This window comes from Rhinoraja longicauda, chromosome 4, assembly GCF_053455715.1.
Source record: "Rhinoraja longicauda isolate Sanriku21f chromosome 4, sRhiLon1.1, whole genome shotgun sequence".
NCBI lineage: Eukaryota > Metazoa > Chordata > Chondrichthyes > Rajiformes > Arhynchobatidae > Rhinoraja > Rhinoraja longicauda.
The window spans coordinates 57,605,927-57,627,960 of NC_135956.1; the positions used below are offsets into that span (position 1 = coordinate 57,605,927).

Sequence of the window (22,034 nt, forward strand, 5' to 3'; positions counted from 1 at the left end):
GTCATGATAAAACAAAACAGTTCTTCCAACTGTTCAGTAACAAAAAGTTACGTCTGAACATTTGTCTATTCAAACTTCACATCATCTACGAGACTTGGCAAATTTGAATTGGAACGCCTTACGATACTTTACATGTTTGAGATTAAACAGAATAGTAGAGCCAATCGAAAAATCTCAATCCATTTTAATGAACTATTTTCAGTTCACAAATGCACCTCATTGGTTACTGTACACACACAGCTAAGAAGGAAGTGCTGCTTTTGCTCACCTCTTACCAATCGAGTCAGAAAACAACTAACATACTACAATAAACTGAAGCAATTTCCAGTCAATGAATTTGGGATTTTAAGTACCAGTGGCTCTGCAGTCAGAGTTAATCAGGTAGGTGTTTCTACAATTAACTTTAAAATATTACTCAACAGTTTGAGAAGATTGTAGTAAATCCCAATGGTTTGGCTAATTAAGGCAGTTGGTCCAACTTAAGGATTTTGCTGTCAAATGCCCGATCAGTGCTAAATATATCAGCTAGGCCAGCGATAGTGTTACTGTGGATTGAACTGCCTTGTAAGGAAGGGTAGATGAAAACCCTTTCCCAATTCACAATGGTCAAAATTCTGGCATGTGTGGTGATGCAAATCTTAGTCTAACTTTGTTTTTTAAACTGTAAGAGCAGCCAAACTCTCCTCCATGGGACAGTAGAAATATTTTGGGATTAATGATCTTTTGATTCCAATGTTTGATCAGAAACTTTTAAAAATGGGATTGTTGGTTGTGCTGCTTAAAGAATTGATGCAACAGAAACCAACAGTGAGGTTGGGGGTGGGGAGGAATCTAGGTTTTAATATCTGAATGATAATTTTGAAATTTTGCACAATTGTAAGTCAATGTAGGGCAGTAGGATAGCGAAGGCAGGATGGCAGCATAGGACATCTGCTGCAAATATTTGAATAAGTCAAGGTTTGGGTCAGGACTAGAATGCATGCTTTAAGATGATAAGGGCAGGCAAGAGTGTTTCTGGAGCAAACAGTCTAATCTTTGTTAACTGATAACATTTTCGCAGCTCCAATTTCTCGGTTGATATGTCGATTGACAGACAGCTTTGCATACAGCTTTAATTTTTTAGTAATCTTAAAAATGTGATATTTAAGTTGGTCAATTTATAATAATTGCTTTTGAATTTTAAATGCATTGTGAAATTTCACGTGCTGAATTTAGATAACCTAGCCTGAGCCATCAAATTCCAATCTACAATAAAATCCTGTCATTTTTAAAGACACCAATGAAAGTACCATCTCACAGATTAACAGTATCATCTTTGTATTTTGTGTTTTCCTCTATTCTTTACATTTAAGCAGTTATTTATCCTACATTTTTGTGCGGACAGAATTTCATTTAATTCCTCCATTGTCGAGCCAGATTTTGCTATCAATATAATGTTGTGTGTAATGATGCTTCATGTACTACGTATCCTTTAGGTAACATGATAAATGGCAATGGCACTTACCCCTTCCTTTTTGTTGCACACGTAATCAGCTTAAACTGTCAAGACTAACTAACAGCCTAAATCATTATTGGAGGAACAGCACCTCATATTTTGCTTTGGCAGCTTACACCCCAGTGGCATGAACATTGACTTCTCTAACTTCAAGTAACACTTGCTTTCCTTCTCTCCATCCCTTTCTTCCCAGTTCTCCAACCAGTCCTACTGTCTCTGATCACAGTTTATCTCCGTTTGCTTTGGTGGTACCTTCTCCCAGCTAACAATGATCTATTCTACATTTTCCTTGATCTCAATGTCCTGTTTTCACACCTTACTCCGCCTTATCTATGCATCTCCCTCTCCTCAGACATCAGTCTGAAGAAGGTTCTCGACCCAAAACGACACCCATTCCTTCTCTATAGAAATGCTGCCTGTCCCGCTGAGTTACTCCAGCATTTTGTGTCGACCTTCAGTCTAAATCATGAGGTGCTTGCTGCAGCAAGCTAATGCACAAATATGCTACTTGTATAAAGAACCTGTAAATAAGTACATCTGTGCAACATAGATTTGATGGGGATGATAATTTTTTGATTGTTTCTGATGGCCATCCTGAAATGACTATTCAATCACTTTTCATTGGCCAGGCAATTCTAAACACTGATGCTTTTACTCTTTTACCCTACAGATATTTCCATCAGTTGACTTCATGGCTCAATCACATGATGGCACAGAACACCTTTCTATTACGGTATTCGAAGACGATGTAGAAAGTTCCATGTTTGTTGTCCAGGTAACTTGCTGCAATCACATGTTACTACAGTATTGGTCAGAAAAATCATATTTTGATAATACGCAAATAAAACAAATCCAAGCTACACTTTCAAACACAAATAACAGCATCCAATTTGTACTGAAAGTCTTGCATCGCTCATCTTCATTGCAAAATAGTGATTACTGGACACCCTTTGTAATTGGACTCCTGTTGGATGCAACATCAAGAGGTTATCAACTGCCTTCAAGAACAACGTGGAATGGAGACCTTAAACAACTACTGAAAGACAAGGTCATTCTATTAAAAAGAATCAATATGGAGAAATTAATGTAAATTGTCTTGAAGACAGGCACAAGAGACCGCATGAGTTGGAATCTTGAGCACAAATCAAAGTGCTGGTGGAACTCAGCGTGTCAGGCGGCATCCTTGGTGGAAAATGGACAGGCGACATTTCGGGTCGGGACACTTCAGTACGAAGAAAGGGTCCGACCCAAGTAATTGTCAATTGTTTTGAGTTCCTCTTTCTCATTTGTGTTGGCTCTTACAGATAATTGTACTTTATTTGTATCCTCTACTGTAAAGACAGATTGGAAACTATTTGTTTCCTTTTCTCATCCCCCTGCTTTACAGAGTTCCTTATTATATGATTACATTCACAATTGTCTAGTGCATCTTTTAACGTCTTCATAAATCTTTAAATTTCAGATGACAGAATATTTCAAAACCTCAAACTTTGGCTAGCCATTTTCACTTCACAATTTTAATATATCTTAATCTTATTTGAGCAAGTGTAGACCTTCCCCAAATATGAGCAGCATAGGTATAGAGTGCACACTTATTCGACAAGGTCAAAGCCTTATTTTGCCTTTAGCCTTTATTTAACTGCATTAAAAAATTATATGCCTGTTCAGGGAAATATGTGAATAGCAACTCCTATGTTCCAATTTGCCTAATGGTTGTTAGAAAACTATTTTAAAAAAAGGGCTCAAAGGGCGGCACGGTAGCGCAGCGGTAGAGTTGCTGCTTTACAGCGAATGCAGCGCCGGAGACTCAGGTTCGATCCTGACTACGGGTGCTGCACTGTAAGGAGTTTGTACGTTCTCCCCGTGACCTGCGTGGGTTTTCTCCGAGATCTTCGGTTTCCTCCCACACTCCAAAGATGTACAGGTATGTAGGTTAATTGGCTGGGTAAATGTAAAAATTGTCCCTAGTGGGTGTAGGATAGTGTTAATGTACGGGGATCACTGGGCGGCACGGACTTGGAGGGCCGAAAAGGCCTGTTTCCGGCTGTAGATATATGATATGATATGATATGATAAGTTGGGTGTGCCATCACAATTGTTAAGAAATAAGATTGCTTAAATGATTTTGGACAGAACTTGCAAACATGCAGCATCTTTCTGTGTCATTAATTTTCTATGATCTATGGAAGGGTGAAACTACTAACAATGGTACAAGTATCATATTGAAGGGTATATTAAAGGACACAAATGAGTTGTGGAAAGGGATAAAGATAGGTGGGATGTAGTTGGCATTCAATGGCCAATAGAGGTAGTGCAATACGTATGGCTGTAGGGATGGGAAATACTCAAAGTGTGTGATGCAATGTGCCAGAATGAACATATTCTATTTCTATCGCCATAACATTGCTCGATCCTGCAGAACAAAAAAGACACATTGGACCCCTCAACATATCCTTAAATAAAAAGTTATTTATTTTACTGGATCTTCACATTCCTTCCATAAATCTGTGGTCACAAATACTCAATATGCATTCTGAATATTCCATCACTGAAATATGCCAATTCTAGAAGAATCGAAGGTAACTGTGCACGTCTAAAGATGTCATAACGTTTCGCCAAGTTGCTGCTTCAGACTCGAGAAATTTACTTCCAGAATCTCAGAACATCTTGTCATCTACCTCTGTCATCCCACATTCTCCCTGCCATGCCAACATAGGACCATTTCTTCTGATAAGACAGCATTCCTGGCAATAATGATTGGCAAGACAGTTGCTTTAATTGCATTGACCTAAATATAATCTCTTCTCGTATTAATTTCCTTATCCAAGATGCTACCTTGAAGTATAATATTCCCGTTCTGACTTTAATTCCTTTCTTCTTTAAAGGGGTGCACAAAGCTGAACAAAATACTCTAACAAATTAAATATAATGCACTTGTAATTATTTACTGTTAGATTCAATGCCCTTACTTATAAAATACAAATTTGATGACATTCATTAATAACATTTGAATATACATTCCTAATGTAACCAATAAAAACAAAAAATATATATCTTTGTGAACGTGGGATCTTATATGGTTGTGCAGACCAATCTTGCATATTAATCTTCCTTTACTCCTTTTCTTGTGGAAATGCAAGGGGAATAGATCACCTAGGGGAAGTATGCAAGCACATCTAACCATCAGGATCAGTCAACTATCTTCCTTGTGATGCATCAATTTGCCAATCTTGACTACCAGATCCTATTATGGGTGAAAACAAAAAATGTACTCAAGAAATCTTGACCCAGAGAAATCATCTCTCAGCTTAAGTCTTTATTTGCAATAATTCAAGAAAAGAAAAATACAATGCTGGATGAAATAGCAAAACTGGAGAGAGATAAGCTTTTACGAGGCCAAATAGAAAATGGCAGGCAACAAATTGGTGGCACATCTCAAATGGTGGTGGAAGCAATGTGTGAAGAGGGAAGGGAGAGTAATTTATCTATATTATCTTGGTGTAAGCATTTAACATTTTCCTCTTTAATGGACACATTGATTAAAATAATTTTATTCACACATTTCACAATAGAATAATTTCAGTATTTGATCAAGTACGTCTATTTAATCATAACTATTGTAAAAGTCACATTCAATTATATGATCCTGCACAACAGCAACTTCTAATACAACTTGCACACTAAGGCGGCACGGTAGCACAGCGGTAGAGTTGCTGCTTTACCGGCTAATGCAGCGCCGGAGACTCAGGTTCGATCCTGACTACGGATGCTGCACTGTAAGGAGTTTGTACGTTCTCCCCGTGACCTGCGTGGGTTTTCTCCGAGATCTTCGGTTTCCTCCCACACTCCAAAGACGTACAGGTATGTAGGTTAATTGGCTGGGTAAATGTAAAAATTGTCCCTAGTGGGTGTAGGATAGTGTTAATGTACGGGGATAACTGGGCGGCACGGACTTGGAGGGCCGAAAAGGCCTGTTTCCGGCTGTATATATATGATATGATATGATATGAATCCAATCTTGACCATCCCAAATTTAGTAGATTGGCAAAGAGAGCCAAAGATCTAGATCTTGTTATGAATTCTGAGAAAAGCACCCCACAAAACTCTTAAACCAGTGATGAAGCAATGTAACACGCTAAAGTTATGTGGTAGAGTGATACTAAAGAGGACAGAAGTAAAAAGGTATAGTACAATGGCCAGGTGTTATGGCCAGCGGAAGTGGCGGCGCCTAACGGCAGCGGCTTGCTAGCAGTCTGTTCGTCTTTTTTCCTTTTTTTTTTTGTTGTGTGTCGGTGTTGGGATGGTTTTTATATATTTTTTTGGTTGTGTATGTGTGGGAGGGGGTGGTGGTGTGGGTGGGGGGGGGGGGGGGGTGGGGGAAACTTTTCTCTTCCTCACGGCGCGGGGTGTGGCTCGGCTGCGGGGCCTAACATCACCCGGTGCGGCTTGGCTGCTGGACTTAACAGTGCCCGGTGCGGCTTGGCCGCTGGACTTTACATCGCCCGGTGCGGCTTGGCCGCTGGACTTTACATCGCCCGGTGCGGCTTGGCCGCGGGACTTAACAGTGCCCTGTGCAGCTCGGCCGCGGGACTTTACATCGCCCGGTGCGGCTCGGCCGCGGGGTTTAACATCGCCCGGTGCAGCTCGGCTGCGGGACTTTTCATCGCTGGTGCGGCTCGGCTGCGGGACTTAACATCGCCCGGTGCGGCTCGACCACGGGACTTAACATCGCCCAGTGCGGCTCGGCCGCGGGGCTTTACATCGCTGGTGCGGCTCGACCACGGGACTTTACATCGCCCGGTGCGGCTCGGCCACGGGACTTAGCTGCGCAAGGCTTGGTCGCGGGCCTTTCATCGCCCGGTTCGGCCGCGGGACGTTTCAGCGCCCGGTGCGGGGACTGTGCGGGTCGGTTGGGGACGAGCTGTCTGTCCGTGGGCGTGGGGAAGAGAGTGGAAGTTTTGTTGCCTCCATCACAGTGAGGGGGTGTTTGGAGTCACTGTGATGGATGTTTGTGTTGGGGTTATGCGTCTTGTGTTCTTTTTTTCTATGACTGCTATGTAGTTTCGTTCGGTACTTCGGTACCGAACGACAAATAAAGCTCTGTTATACCAAATAAAGCTCTGTTAAGGAAATTAAAAGCAATACAGGCCAATTCCACACTACAGAGTTGATGCCTTCACAAAAACAACCATGTATTACAATTTTCCACCATGCAAAATCTTATTTCCACTTGAATCCCACAGAATATGGAGATACGTTCAGACAGGATATTTTTCTCTCAACAGTCAATGATAACATTGCAGTAATTATTTTATGGCAGGGACCGATTTAGGAGATTGCCATGTCAATTTCCAAAACAAATCCCGTAAAAAGCCAGCAATTATGTTTGGAGATCTGGCGCAAAAAAGGTGGCAAACTCAGGTGTCTACTTATCACCTTCCAGACTTCAATTTGAATGGAGACATTCAATTTTAAATGCATGTCAAATGAGCGCAAGATAATTTAATGATGTAATTCATAACAAATATCTCAGTAAACCTTTTCAAAATATCAAGTTTTACATTCAGTCAAATTCCTTTACATTTAGGTTTAGTTTGATAACTTGTACTTAAAAATCACTAGCCCCGTTTCAGACATTATGGCAGGATTTTGACGATCTATTCCTGTAGATGGCAGCTTTGCACCACTGGCTCCTCAGCCAAGCATCTAAACCAAATGTCCAAACCAAGGTCTCCTCTCCAAGTGAACGTTACTATTGCAACAACACACAAGATGAATAATATGGAAAACTCAGACTGCTAGACAGAAAATTTGAATCTAACAACACTTTAAAAACCTCTTTTTTTCTGAGCTTCCATCAAGAAATAAGATTGAAAAAATAAAAACTTTTCACCATACCTTGGTACACGTGACAATAAACAAAACTGAACCAAATGAAAAATTGGTCAACGAAGGACCAGAGGTACAGTGAAAAGCCTTTGTTGCAAGCTAACTAGAAACTAGAAAGAACAGGCATGTGAGCGAGGTTAAAGAAGAAGAAAAGAGCCTCGCTCTTGTACAATGGGGGTCAAAAATTTACACAAAATTACCAGTTTCAAGCCTCTTTTAGTGCATTTCAAAGTAAAAATTGACATTACAAAATAATGTGAATATGTCACTGTACACTAATAACATTTAAGTAAATTCGCACATTAATTGATAATCAGCCCAAAAGGGTGGTAATTGGCTTTTCTGTTGTGTTTTATATTTTAACCTTGTCTTAATTAAGTTAGTTATATAATCTTGTACTTAAATTTAATATTTACTCATTACAGTTCCACCACTGACTTTATGGCACTCTTGGTTCCAGAGCTTAGCTGGTTTATCCAGCAGGCCAAGGAAGTCGGCTATGGGGATAGATTTGTTGGCTCCAGCTGGCCTGGAGTTCCAGAGCCCCGGCCGCAAGTTGCAAATTCAACCTACCGATCGGCTGTGGAAGTCCCATGAGATCGAGATTGGCTGCCTTACCCAGCCTAGGTGCCACATTTTCGGCAAGACTTCCACGGCATGGGAGATTTCTCGCGGAACACCTAGCGACCTCTAGTGGACGAATTGACAAATTGGCCATGGAAGTCCCGATGAGGTCGAGATTGGCTGCCTTGCCCAGCCTAGGTGCCACATTTCCGGGGAGACTTCTAGAGCACGCGGGGGATTTCTCGCGGAACCTAGTGTTCACTACAAGTCTATACATTGTTTTTTTCTTTCTTTCGATTTGATTTCTCTGTTTATTTGGCAAAGTGAAAAACGCAGAAGCCATGCAAAAAGCGCGGAAAATGGATTTTAAAAACGCAGAAATCGGCAGAAACGCGGAAAATTCACATGCCTGAAAGAAAATACATAACAATCGAGCCATCCAGTGTATAGATACATGATAAAGGGAGTAAAATTTAATGCAAGATAAAGTCCAGTAAAGTCAGATTAATGATAGTCCGATTATTAAAGATAATAAAAAGTATCTTGTACTTGCTGATGGATTTATGGAAATGGTTAATTTTTATTCACTCAAAATAATTAAATTATGAAAATCTATCAATCCTTCTCAAACTTTCCTTCAAGAACCTAAGATTTCCAATACAAATCTCTCCTCCCACGTATCATTCAAGCTAATTACTTCAAAATTGTCTAACCATTGTAAAGTACTGTGCCAGAACTGAGCACAATACACATCCAGAAGCATTGAGCATTTCACAAATGCTTCTCAATTTTGCAAATTTGTACTTTTTGCCTCTATTAAAAAAATGCAGGAATCTTGACTTCAAATCTCCACACCCTGCCAATGTCGAAATATTTTCCTGATTACATCACCAGATTCTTCTTATACCTCTTTAAAACTATGTTCAATGCAATGGTAGCTCCCTGAAGCACAAGGCTTATCTTACATTCCTTGTGGTAATGAATCTGTTCTATCTGCTAGTTTTCATATATAGACATACTACGTAGAAAAGGGCCCACTGTGCTGATGTGGACGATCAAGCACCAATTTACACAAATTCTATATAAATCCCATTTTATTCCCCCATTCTCAAAACCCCCAGATATCACAACTCACCTATACATTAGGGGCAATTTATAGTGGCCGATTAACCTACCAATCGTAATGGTTTTGCGAAGGGAGACAAAACTAGAACACTTGGGAGAATCCCATGCTGTCGCAGGGACAATGTGCAACTCTACACAGACAGTGCCAGAGGTCAGGATATTAACTGTGTTGCTGGAGTTGCAGAAATACTGACAGCACTCTAGGCTTAGAATAAGACCCGACACCGAAATTGGAATTTGGATTGAAGGATGAATATTCAACTTAGGATAGTGTAAGAAGGCAGCATTTAATAAGTTGCCAATATCTTTTTTGAAATTTTTCCTCATTTTCCACTGCCGTGATTATGATTGCACATCAATGTAAAAAGATTTTGTAATACTTTTACAACAACTATTAAATCCTTTTTGCACAGCTTTAAGATTTAAGAAAAATCAAAGCAAATATAAGCTAAATAGAACAGAATTATATAAATAGCACTGAATGAAGGAATATGGGATCAATACTTCTCAAGCTAATTTGATGCAAACCAAATCCTATCAGGTCATATTCTTACTTGGAGAGAAAAGATGGTAATTCATGAGCATTTGTGGATCTTTTCTATTGCATCTAAAGATTGAAATTTGAAGAATAAGGCCAATTTGATTCAGTTGAACACATTGTGCAAATGAAGAACAAAAGCATACATTTTAAAAATATCTCTGATATTTTAACAAAATATAAATTCTGCTTTAAGTAATCCTTTCAAATCCAGTTTTGGGGTAAATTAAACTGAGTATTTAGACCTTAAGCAGCATTTCACTTAGTTTAGATATGCAGCATAGAAACGGGCTCTCCGGCACACTGAGTCCACGATGATCAACGATCACCCATTCACACTAGTTCTATGTTATCCTAAATTCTCTTTCACTCCCTGCACACCTGGATCAATTTTATAGAGGCCAATTACCCTACAAATTCACACGTCTTTATGATGCAGAAGGAAACCTGAGCACCTGGTTTAAAGGCGCTCTTTTAGAAAGGTGTGGAGGAACCTCTTTAGTCAGAGGGTAGTTATTCTGTGGACGCATTGCCACAGAGGGCTGTGGAGACCGTCAGTGGATTAAAAAAAACGCAGAGATAGTCAAATTCTTGATTAGAATGGTTGTCAAGGGTTATGGGCAAAAGGCAGGAAAATGGGATTAGGAGGCAGAGATCAGCCATGATTGAATGGCAGAGTAGATTCGATGGGCCGAATGGCCTAATTCTACTCCTATAACTTGTGAACACGGAGGAAACCCATGCAGACACAGGGAGAACGTGCAAATTCCACATAGATAGCACGAGAGGTCAGAATTATTAAGGGGTTGGATACGTTAGAGGCAGGAAACATGTTCCCAATGTTGGTGGAGTCCAGAACCAGGGGCCACAGTTTAAGAATAAGGGGTAGGCCATTTAGAATGGAGATGAGGAAAAACTTTTTCAGTCAGAGAGTTGTAAATCTGTGGAATTCTCTGCCTCAGAAGGCAGTGGAGGCCAATTCTCTGAATGCATTCAGCTCTTAAGGATAGCGGAGTCAGGGGGTATGGGGAGAAGGCAGGAACGGGGTACTGATTGAGAATGATCAGCCATGATCTCATTGAATGGTGGTGGTGCTGGCTCGAAGGGTCGAATGGCCTACTCGTGCACCTATTGTCTATTGAACCTGGCTCTTTGGCACAGAGAGACAGCAGCTCCACCAGCTGTGCCATCCCAAATGGACAGAAGATTTGGAGGGGAGTATTTCCATTCTACCCCAATTTATTTATTCCAAGAAAAGAGCCAGGGTATAAATGGAATGTTTTCACTACTGTGAAAAATTAAAAATGTTTGATTTATATGCTCCCAAATTGACCGCAACACATTTACAATAATAATTTAGTTTTGGATTATTTGCACTGAATATTATTTTGCAGCATTCTTATGTGAAAGAAATGTCAGGAATGTTTGGTAACAGTGAAAGGTTACCCGGCAATCACTTACAGGAATCCAAGGCTAGTGAAAGATCATCCTTTGATATAAAAAGCCTTTGCATAGAATAACTAAACGCAAACAAGTATTTCAGGATAGGGGTGTTAAGAATGACACACACCATTTCCTCTAATTTTTGTGCAGTTTCAGTGAAAGAGCCATCTATATCTATATCTATCTATTCTATATATATCTATCTTCTATATCTATCTATCTATATCTATATCTATATCTATCTATATCTATATCTATCTATCTATATAATATCTATCTATCTATATAATATCTATCTATCTTCTATCTATCTATCTATCTTCTATATCTATCTATCTATCTTCTATATCTATCTATCTATCTATCTATATAATACTAAAACTCTGCGGTCCAACATTCCGTATGTATGTATGTATATGTGTATGTACGGAAGATTACTTACAAACCCTACTCCTCCTAGACGGTACACCAAAGCGCTACGATTTTTGTACCGCCGTATTCACCATTAACCTGGGCAACTATTGTAAGTACTTTCGTTCAAATTGAAGCTACCTTTTTAAAGCTAGAGAGATATTAAAGTTTAAATTTTCATTTCTAACCCTTTTCTTCAAGGGGCTACATTTGTTTCCAAAAGTTTACAGAAAAGGATTTAGTTTTCAGCAAGGATTTAGTTTTCAGCTTGTGACGGCGGCTACATTGTTTCGAAAAGCTTCCAAGAAGTCTTTTTTGTTATTGCAAGTCAAGTCAAGTCAAGTCAAGTCACTTTTATTTGTATAGCACATTTAAAAACAACCCACGTTGACCAAAGTACTGCACATCTGATTAGGAAAAAAACCCAAAACATCTGATTAGGAAAAAAAAAAAAAAAAGAAGGCTATAGTGGTCACTTGACATACACAGATCAGGAGGACAGAGTAAGAGTGGGGCTGGGGGAGGAGAGAATGGGGGGTGTGGGGACGGGCCCAACGGGCCCTCCCCAACGGGCACACTTGGAGAGTAAGAGTGGGGCTGGGGGAGGAGAGAATGGGGGGTGTGGGGACGGGCCCAACGGGCCCTCTTTTCCGGGCCCAACGGGCACACTTGGAGAGTAAGAGTGGGGCTGGGGGAGTGAGAATGGGGGGTGTGGGGACGGGCCCAACGGGCCCTCTTTTCTAGTCTATCTCTATATCTCTATATAATACTAAAACTCTGCGGTCCAACATTCCGTATGTATGTATGTATATGTGTATGTACGGAAGATTACTTACAAACCCTACTCCTCCTAGACGGTACACCAAAGCGCTACGATTTTTGTACCGCCGTATTCACCATTAACCTGGGCAACTATTGTAAGTACTTTCGTTCAAATTGAAGCTACCTTTTTAAAGCTAGAGAGATATTAAAGTTTAAATTTTCATTTCTAACCCTTTTCTTCAAGGGGCTACATTTGTTTCCAAAAGTTTACAGAAAAGGATTTAGTTTTCAGCAAGGATTTAGTTTTCAGCTTGTGACGGCGGCTACATTGTTTCGAAAAGCTTCCAAGAAGTCTTTTTTGTTATTGCAAGTCAAGTCAAGTCAAGTCAAGTCACTTTTATTTGTATAGCACATTTAAAAACAACCCACGTTGACCAAAGTACTGCACATCTGATTAGGAAAAAAACCCAAAACATCTGATTAGGAAAAAAAAAAAAAAAAGAAGGCTATAGTGGTCACTTGACATACACAGATCAGGAGGACAGAGTAAGAGTGGGGCTGGGGGAGGAGAGAATGGGGGGTGTGGGGACGGGCCCAACGGGCCCTCTTTTCTAGTATAATACTAAAACTCTGCGTTCGTATGTAGGGATGTATGTGTGTATGTACGGAAGTTTAACTTACAAACCCTACTCCTCCAAGACGGTACACCAAAGCGCTACGATTTTTGTACCGCCGTATTCACAATTAACCTGGGCAACTATTGTAAGTACTTTCGTTCAAATTGAAGCTACCTTTTTAAAGCTAGAGAGATATTAAAGTTTAAATTTTCATTTCTAACCCTTTTCTTCAAGGGGCTACATTTGTTTCCAAAAGTTTCCAGAAAAGGATTTAGTTTTCAGCAAGGATTTAGTTTTCAGCTTGTGACGGCTACATTGTTTCGAAAAGCTTCCAAGAAGTCTTTTTTGTTATTGCAAGTCAAGTCAAGTCAAGTCAAGTCACTTTTATTTGTATAGCACATTTAAAAACAACCCACGTTGACCAAAGTACTGCACATCTGATTAGGAAAAAAAACCAAAACATCTTGGAGAGTAAGAGTGGGGCTGGGGGAGGAGAGAATGGGGGGTGTGGGGACGGGCCCAACGGGCCCTCCCCAACGGGCACACTTGGAGAGTAAGGGTGGGGCTGGGGGAGGAGAGAATGGGGGGTGTGGGGACGGGCCCAACGGGCCCTCTTTTCTAGTTGATTATTAAAAAAGCCACTGCATTACAATGAATAAATAACAAGTCAGGGGTTAAGTAGTTGGTTATTAAATAGATTTCCAACTTCTTGAAGATATTGCAGTATATAATAATGAGAAAAGGATAGCTCTTGAGAAAATGTTTAGCCCTGTATTACTGCCAATTCTAAATTTAGAACAAAATGGAGAAAAAGGGAAGTAAGGGGCAGCAGAATAGAGCAGGTCTGGCAAACATACATGCTGTGGTCAAACTTTGTGCAAAACCATTTAAAAATAACAAATGTTAAAATACATCACCTAAATTTATATCTGCCCATAAATATAAAAGTTTCAAAATATTAAAATTTTAAATTATGTGGGTTACTTCTAAGGACAAGGATTAATAATTCATTGTAGATATATTTCTTCTAGCGCATACATTTTAAAATAATTTAAACATTTGTCATTGCTGTGACTAATTCATTATTTTCACTTTCTTTTTGTAATGAAATGAAACCCAGCTGATGAAACTGGATTTCCCCTAGATTCTCAGTATATAACAGAAGCTAGAATATACCTGAAATAGTAATAGCTCTGCTGCAGTGAAGAAATGTTGCTCAGAATGCTCCTGCTTCTTCCATGGTAAGTTTTGCTTTTCAAGTATAATACTCTGATATGATTTAGTTGCTACAGGTCTTAAATGTAAAATGTATAACTGATTCATTGATGGTGTTAACATATTAGCAGTTACTTGTTTAAATAATACAAAATAGGAAAAATATATTCAGCCCTTTATGTCTGCTCTGCCATGCCATAAGATCTATGTTAATCTTCTAACTCAGTGCTTTTATCTAGCACTGATTCCATGTCCCTCCATTTCCTTAACAAAATATCACTGTCATGAATATATTCAATAACTAACCCTCCAAAAGTCTCTTGGGTAAAAAATTATATTTCAAATAATTTCAATTACTTTCAAATACTTCTGCTTGTAAACTATTCTCTTGCTTTCATAGCTGGGACCTGTGCAACACACCATTCTCAGCATTCATCAGATACAACGCCATAAAGCAAAGAATGACTTTACAGGTGTTCTGCCAAGATAAAGCCATAATCAACATCTTCAAGAAGGTCAAGTACAATCTGCCCAATGGCATTGAACAGGATGTGACCATGGTTAGCAATGGCATTCATCTATCTGTCTACTTTCCAATGTCAAACAAGTTAGCAGATCTCATTGAAGGCTACAAAAATGAAATTATTCAACAAATGCTAGCAAATGTGTCAAACCATGGGTACAAGCTTCAGTACAACAGCCTCTGCCGGAAACGTCAACACCTCACACTGGTGCATCCCAAATGTCTCAAAGAATGCCGCAACAGAATGATTGTGACAAATGATAGAGCAACTGAAAATAGTGATGGGAAAATAAAAACATTGACATTTGTGGTTCAGAAAATCTCTTCAGTAATGTGATGGTCTTTATCGACTTCAATTGTTCTTCCTCCTCCCTTGCCTGTGTCGATGTGAGCACCGTGTACAGTTCTGGTCTAGATGTTCTGGAAGGATGTGGAGGCTTTGGAGAAGGTGCAGAAGAGGTTTACCAGGATGCTGTCTGGATTAAAGGCTATTAACCATGAGGTTGGACAAACTTGGATTGTTTTCTCTGGAATGTCAAACGTTAACATAGAACTGTACAGGCCCATCTGTCCACAATGTCCACGCAAAGTATGTCAAGCTGAACTAACTTTTGCCTGCATCTGATCCATCTCTCTCCATTTCCTTACATTCATGTGCTTATACAAGAGCTGCTTAAATGCCACGATCATAACTGCCTCCACCACCACAAGGGAAAAGGACAACCGGAAAAAAGACATGGATAGGGTAGATGGTAAACCCCCCCCCCCCAAAAGGGGAAATAACAAGGACTAGAGGGCATAGGTTTAAGGTGAGAAGGGCAAAGTTTAAAGATGATGTGCAGGGTAAATATTATTACACTGAGAGTGGAAGGTTACCCTGGAATGCAATGCAGGGTAATGGTGGAAGCAGATATGACAGTGGTGCTTAAGAGAGTTGTAGCTAGGCAAATGGATATGCAGGGAATGATGGGATTTAGATCACTTGCAGGCGAAGGGGATTTGTTTACAGAGGTATCATGTTAGGCACAGACATTATGATTGTTTTTTTGTACAGTTCTAATCTCTTGTCATGAGGAAGTTCTGTGGTCTATTTTCCTTGTTTTCACCAATTTGGAATATGATTGTATTTTGATACTATAATCACAAAAACACATTGTTTTTAAAACATACTGGAAAATTAAACTTAAGTTGCTATGGGGATTGTTACTTTTTATTTTCAATGAAGTTATACGATTTCAAGAACTATAAATTATCTCCCAACCTTGTTTACATAATTTACTTATGTAAACGGTGGCACAGCGGTAGAGTTGCTGCCTTACAGCGAATGCAGCGCCGGAGACTCAGGTTCAATCCTGACTATGGGCGCCGTCTGTACGGAGTTTGTACGTTCTCCCCGTGACCTGCGTGGGTTTTCTCAGATCTTTGGTTTCCTCCCACACTCCAAAGACGTACAGGTTTGTAGGTTAATTGACTGGATAAATGTTTTTAAAAATTGTCCCTAGTGTGTGTAGGATAGTGTTAATGTGCGGGGATCGCTGGGCAGCGCGGACTCGGTGGGCCGAAGGGCCTGTTTCCGCGCTGTATCTCTAAATCTAAATCTAAAAAAAAAATCTAGTTGAATGTTGATACCCTGATTTCAGGGCATGTTACTCTCAGAAACGTATTATGCAAGTTTATTATGCCTACCAGGTCCATTAGTTTAGTATTGCAAACTAAAATTGTCTTAGTTTACAGTATTAGAATAGTTCCTCAAAATATCAGCCGAGGAGGAGATCTTGAAGGTCTCTTTTCAATTCATTCTCTGAGGCACTTCACTAATTTGGCTTGCCCAGTCCACACATGATTACGCTTGCTACATGCTTCATTAATTTATTTACTTGTATTTTGTCCAGGACTGTTAGCAAAAGCACAAAAATATTCTTACCATAATTTTTGCAGCCTTTTGCAATTAAATACGTCCCATGATACAATTATCTTATATCTCTCCTTCCCCCCCCCCCCCCCCCCTCCGTCAAAATCATCTCTATGGCCATCACCTCTCCTTTCCCATTGTGCCTCTCATGTAAAAGAGAAGTATTCTTGCATTTATCCCTAACCACATAGGGATAATGATGATTAAGTCATTACTTGCGTCATGAATTAATCTACTATGTTGAAAACGTTCTAGGGGTTATTTTTTAACATATTCTTTATCATTTTAATGTAGTCTTGGTTGGTAATGCCAGAAACTTTCCTGATGGAACCAGATTTATTATTTAAAAAATTAAGATTGCTACTCCTTACACTCAACTGCTCCCATTTATCTTTATTTGTACACTCTAGACTTGTACTAGTCCAAAGTCAGTAAGAACCTCATTATTTTGCAAAGATTGCCAAATCACTTGAACGGACAGGAATTCCACATATGTATTAATTAGTGCAGCTTTTAAGTGCCTTGAAAAATGTGCACTTTGCTGCATCATTCAGTATTTATAAGGCAGAGATTGACAGATTCTGGATTAGTAAGGGTGTCAAGTGTTATGGTGAGAAGGCAGAAGAATGGGGGTGAGAAGGAAAGGTAGATCAGCCATGATTGAAGGGCAGAGTAGACTCCATGGACCAAATTGCCTAATTCTGCTCCTATGACATATGAACTTTTTTAGTTTAGTTTAGAGATACAGTGCGGAAACAGGCCCTTTCGACCCACCGGATCCGCGCTGACCAGCGATCGTCGCACATTAACACTATCCTATACCCGCTCGGGACAATTTTTACATTTATCAAGTCAATTAACCTACATACCTGGTATTTATTCACAAAATGCTGGAGTAACTCAGCAGGTCAGGGTGCATCTCAGGAGAGAAGGAGTGGGTGACGTTTTGGGTCGAGACCCTTCTTCAGACTGATGTCAGGGGGGCGGGACAAAGGAAGGATATAGGTGGAGACAGGAAGATAGAGGGAGATCTGGGAAGGAGGAGGGGAAGAGAGGGACAGAGGAACTATCTAAAGTTGGATTCAGACTGATGTCAGGTCTTTTCAGGTGAGACAAAGGTTCACCTGCACCTCCTCCAACCTCATCTATTGCATCCGCTGCTCTAGATGTCAACTTATTTACATTGGCGAAACCAAGCGCAGGCTCGGCGATCGCTTCGCTCAACACCTGCGCTCGGTCCGCATTGGCCAAACTGATCTCCCGGTGGCCGAGCACTTCAACTCCCCCTCCCATTCCGACCTTTCTGTCATGGGCCTACTACAACCGCACTTTAACTGTATGTCTTGAATGTGGGAGGAAACCGAAGATCTTGGAGAAAACCCATGTAGGTCACTGGGAGAACGTACAAACTCCATACAGACAGAACCTGGGTCTTCGGCGCTGCATTCGCTGTAAGGCAGCAACTCTACCGCTGTGCCGCTCATGTGACTTATGTGATTTAAGTTTTTAATGTTGTATTAAGCTACAGTAACACCCAAATATTATTTCTCTCCAATTTTATATATGACAGCAATTTCATTAAACTATTTCCAAATATTTTATTCATAAGATTATGTACCATTAATTGATTTATGTTACTGAAACTTTGTACAATCAGATGTACCACTTTTAATTTTATCTTCTCAGCACTTACTATAATGTACAGAAGTTAATTAAAATATGAACTTTTTGCTTTCTGGAGTTGTGTTCTCTGAACATTTTTAAAAAATGGTTGGTTACCAATTTGATGCATCAAGGATACTGGACGCCAGGGATGTCTTATACAGAAATTACCCATTGGGTACAAGTGCTGGACCAGGGGACAATTGTTATACCTTTATGGACAGCTCTCTACAAAATTAGAATTGAGACCCACTACCTTAGTGCTGACTGCAAGTTATGGGCCTGTATTCTTCTAATACAGAGTCATGTCCCGTCCTCTGCCCAATAACTACCGCAATATCAAATCAAAATCTATTGATTTGATTCAGGGGCATTGAAAGCCAACACCCTTGCCCTCCCATTGCAGCCTGTGCCTACAAGCCAAAGGCACTATAATAGTGAAGATAGGCTGGGCACAGATCAGAATGCATTAGTACCAAGATGTGGTCTGGATCTTTTAAATTATTTGCCAGAAAGCACCCTTCCAATCTTCATGGGTTTACATTAAAACTGAATGTAAAACAAATTGTAAATTTTGGTGGCGGTCACAAATTAAGCTGCATTTACACCACCAAAACCAGAGCGATGCAGTCTTAGACACATGCTGTTTCTCCAAGAGCTAACCAATCTCAGATTTGGTTGTCATTTGGTTTCTCATATGACGTCAAAGAGCACACACAAGTCAAAGAGGTTACAGCACAGATCCCCAAGGAACACCACTGGTCATGGACCTCCAGTCAAAAAAACATCATTCCACCACCTGCTTCTGTGGATAAGCAATTCGGAATCCAAATGACCAAGTCACCATGAATCCCATGGATCTCCTGGATCAGCCCATCATGAAGGATACTTATTTGTTATTTTTTTAAACGTTGATATGCCTGGAAATCTGCAGTAATTGATCCATTCCAGTGCATACGACAATTAAATACACCTGCACATACATGAAAAGCTCAGACATTTAGATTCAAGAACAGTAAATGACGGGTGTTTTGGATGGAACTCTCGGCATTTACTAGTGAATGAGTACAAGTATTTTTATTCAAGTGTTTACTTAATTACTTGGGACTTTTTGAAGCTCTGCAGCATCATTTACACTCGTGTACTAGTTGTACAGACCAGCAATTACTCACAGACCTGGATTATTTTAAACTGATAAAACATAAATCTCAAAAAGAAATCAGTCAAAAATAAAATGCAATCATGCGAAATTTACATTTTGCTTTCAGAGTGCTGCATGTTGCTATCTAAACACATTTAGAGTTGATCAACCAATCCAGTATCCTTATGGAATATGGGGTCAGTGGCACAATGAAGGGTGAATAAAACAGTAAAAGTGCAGGTCAAAGTAGAACAATAGAACAAACTGCATAATTATGTGAATGGAATTAGGCAAACAAAAGGAAAATCTTGAAACCTACAAAATAGCCTGTACACATCGCAGGATCCTGCCAGGTTTCCAACACCTGCAGAGGCTCCAGGACTTGACAACATCACCACTTTAATGTTCCACAGTAAATTATCCATTCTGTACTTGTGAAACAGCACAAGTTCATGAATAGATATATTAACTAACACAAAAAGAAAGAATGAGAAAGAAGAGTACTTTGGTTACAAATTCAAACCACTTAAAGAGTCAGTAAAGTGAAGATTTGCCAATTAAAGTAAATCTGAAGGCAATGCCACAAATATCTGCACAGAATTCAAGAGCACTGCTTGGAGAGTCAAATTGTTCTTAAAGGCACTATTTAATTAAAGTAACAAGGTGGTAAAGGCTTTAATGCTTCACTGCTTGGAAGTACAAAGAAAAATGTACCAAGACCAATTTCATTTTATTGCTTTACTTGAATCTACTGCTCTCCAACCATCTCCACAAAAAAGCCTTTAAACAAACTTGAATTAAGAGCAAACCATCCTTCTCTACTCACCATCATACATGTAGTAGGTTCCATCTTTGAACACCAACACAGCAGGAAGTTCCTGGACAGTGATAGCCTGGTGGAAAAGTAGAATAATAAACTCACAAACTGGCTTTATTATTCTCCATTAAAATAATAGGACTGAGAACTTAACAAAGCAAGTAGAACAACTAAATGGGCATTTCCCAGTTTGACAGTCGAGAACTAATGAGATTATACAGGAATTACTGCAAATGCCACAATTATCAATCTAACATCAATGTTTTGGATGAGGGGACCAAGTGCAGCATTTCACATTACTGCACATTCACATCAGTCATGATCACATTGAATGGTGGTGCTGGTTCGAAGGGCCGAATGGCCTACTCCTGCACCTATTGTTTATTGTCTATTGTCTATTTCCAAGTTTCTAATTATGTTAAACTTTATGAACAATAATTTAAATTATCCAAACTGTATTTTTCAATTTCCAGAGATGAACACTGGATAGGCTAAATTAGGAATTTCCAAGTTTAAGTAACTGAAACTTGAGGGGGTATGGGGAGAAGGCAGGAACGGGGTACTGATTGAGAGTGATCAGCCATGATCGCATTGAATGGCGGTGCTGGCTCGAAGGGCTGAATGGCCTACTCCTGCACCTATTGTCTATTGTCTATTGAAATAGTGCGCTGCTACGTCTCTTTCAGCTTCTTGAATTGCATGCAAAATTCGAGCAAAGTAAAAGTAACTATTTGCATTTCCAAGTCCCAAATTTGTTTGGTCCTCCTAATTCAAGTACAGGTTGAACACCGATTTTCCAGCACCCTCTGTTCCAGAACTTTTCTGGAATTTCTGGACCAACAAAGATCACATGATAATGAAATGACAATACATCCCTGGCCTACTAATGACATCGCTGCCGTGTCTCTAAAGCACCATGGCGTCTCAGTAACATAAATAAAACAAATGTAAAATGACTATGAATGGAATGAGTTGCCAACCCATCCCCATGCCAACCATCTCCTTGGCCGTTTATAGCTCTGGATTCCGACCTACTCCCAACTCCCAAAATGCACCAGCAGGCCTTTCTTCACCCTCTGAAAGGACAAAGTGCTGGAGGTAATTCAACAGGTCAGGATTCAGTCGGCCAAGTGTCTCCAGCATTTTGTGTCGTTTCACCTTAAAACTAGGTGCTGATGCTGCTGGTCTGTACCAGTGAGCCCTTCATCACCGGTTCACACGACTGTTGTTGTAGCTCATGCTGTAGCTCTTCAGTGTGCCCCTACGGACAGAATTTGCTTGGTCACCCTAGGGCTCCCTCCCCGCTCACCTGCTGTTGCCTCCAAGGTGGAGTATGTCAGTGACTCCAGGGCTGAAGGATGTGGCAGTGGTGGGTGGAGTCCCAACTTCCAACCTTCAGGTCGCCGCCATCTCCTCCCATCTTCCCCCCACCACCCGCTGAATTACTCCAGCACTTTGTGTCCTTTCGGTGGGTGAAGAAAGGCTCGCCGGTGCATTTTTCAAACCGGGAGTAGGGTCAGAAACCAGATGTCTAAACAGCCAGGGAGACAGTGGGAGCCAGGGGTGGGTCGGCAGGTCAGTCCACTATATCAAACATGTGTTACAATGGGTAATTAAAATGACGGTTTACTGAATTGTCTTTGCAAAACAGTTAGGAAAGAAGATTGAGAGCAAAAGCATTGGAAAGCTTAGGCTTCCTTTGATTGAAAAATTAAAATTCCTAGGAATCAATATCACCAACAATTTCTCCTGCACCACCCCTATTGAATCAACGATTAAGAAAGCACACCACGCCTCTGCTTCTTTAGAAAGCTTAGGAAGTTCGGCATGTCCCTTACAATAGACAATAGACATTAGGTGCAGGAGTAGGCCATTCAGCCCTTCGAGCCAGCACCGCCATTCAATGCGATCATGGCTGAT

The 22,034-nt window shown here is 40.2% G+C and overlaps 1 protein-coding gene across 4 annotated transcripts in view; it reads right to left on the reverse strand.

Moving 5' to 3' along the window:
* The window catches only part of tmx3b (thioredoxin related transmembrane protein 3b), a 91,550-nt gene that overhangs the window by 25,794 nt on the left and 43,722 nt on the right, over window positions 1-22,034 (reverse strand). For all 4 annotated transcript variants that reach the window (XM_078397802.1, XM_078397801.1, XM_078397804.1 and 1 more), the window contains one exon: window positions 20,124-20,190. In XM_078397802.1, coding sequence (XP_078253928.1) covers window positions 20,124-20,190 — 67 coding nt within the window. The remainder of the gene's footprint in view (window positions 1-20,123; window positions 20,191-22,034) is intronic.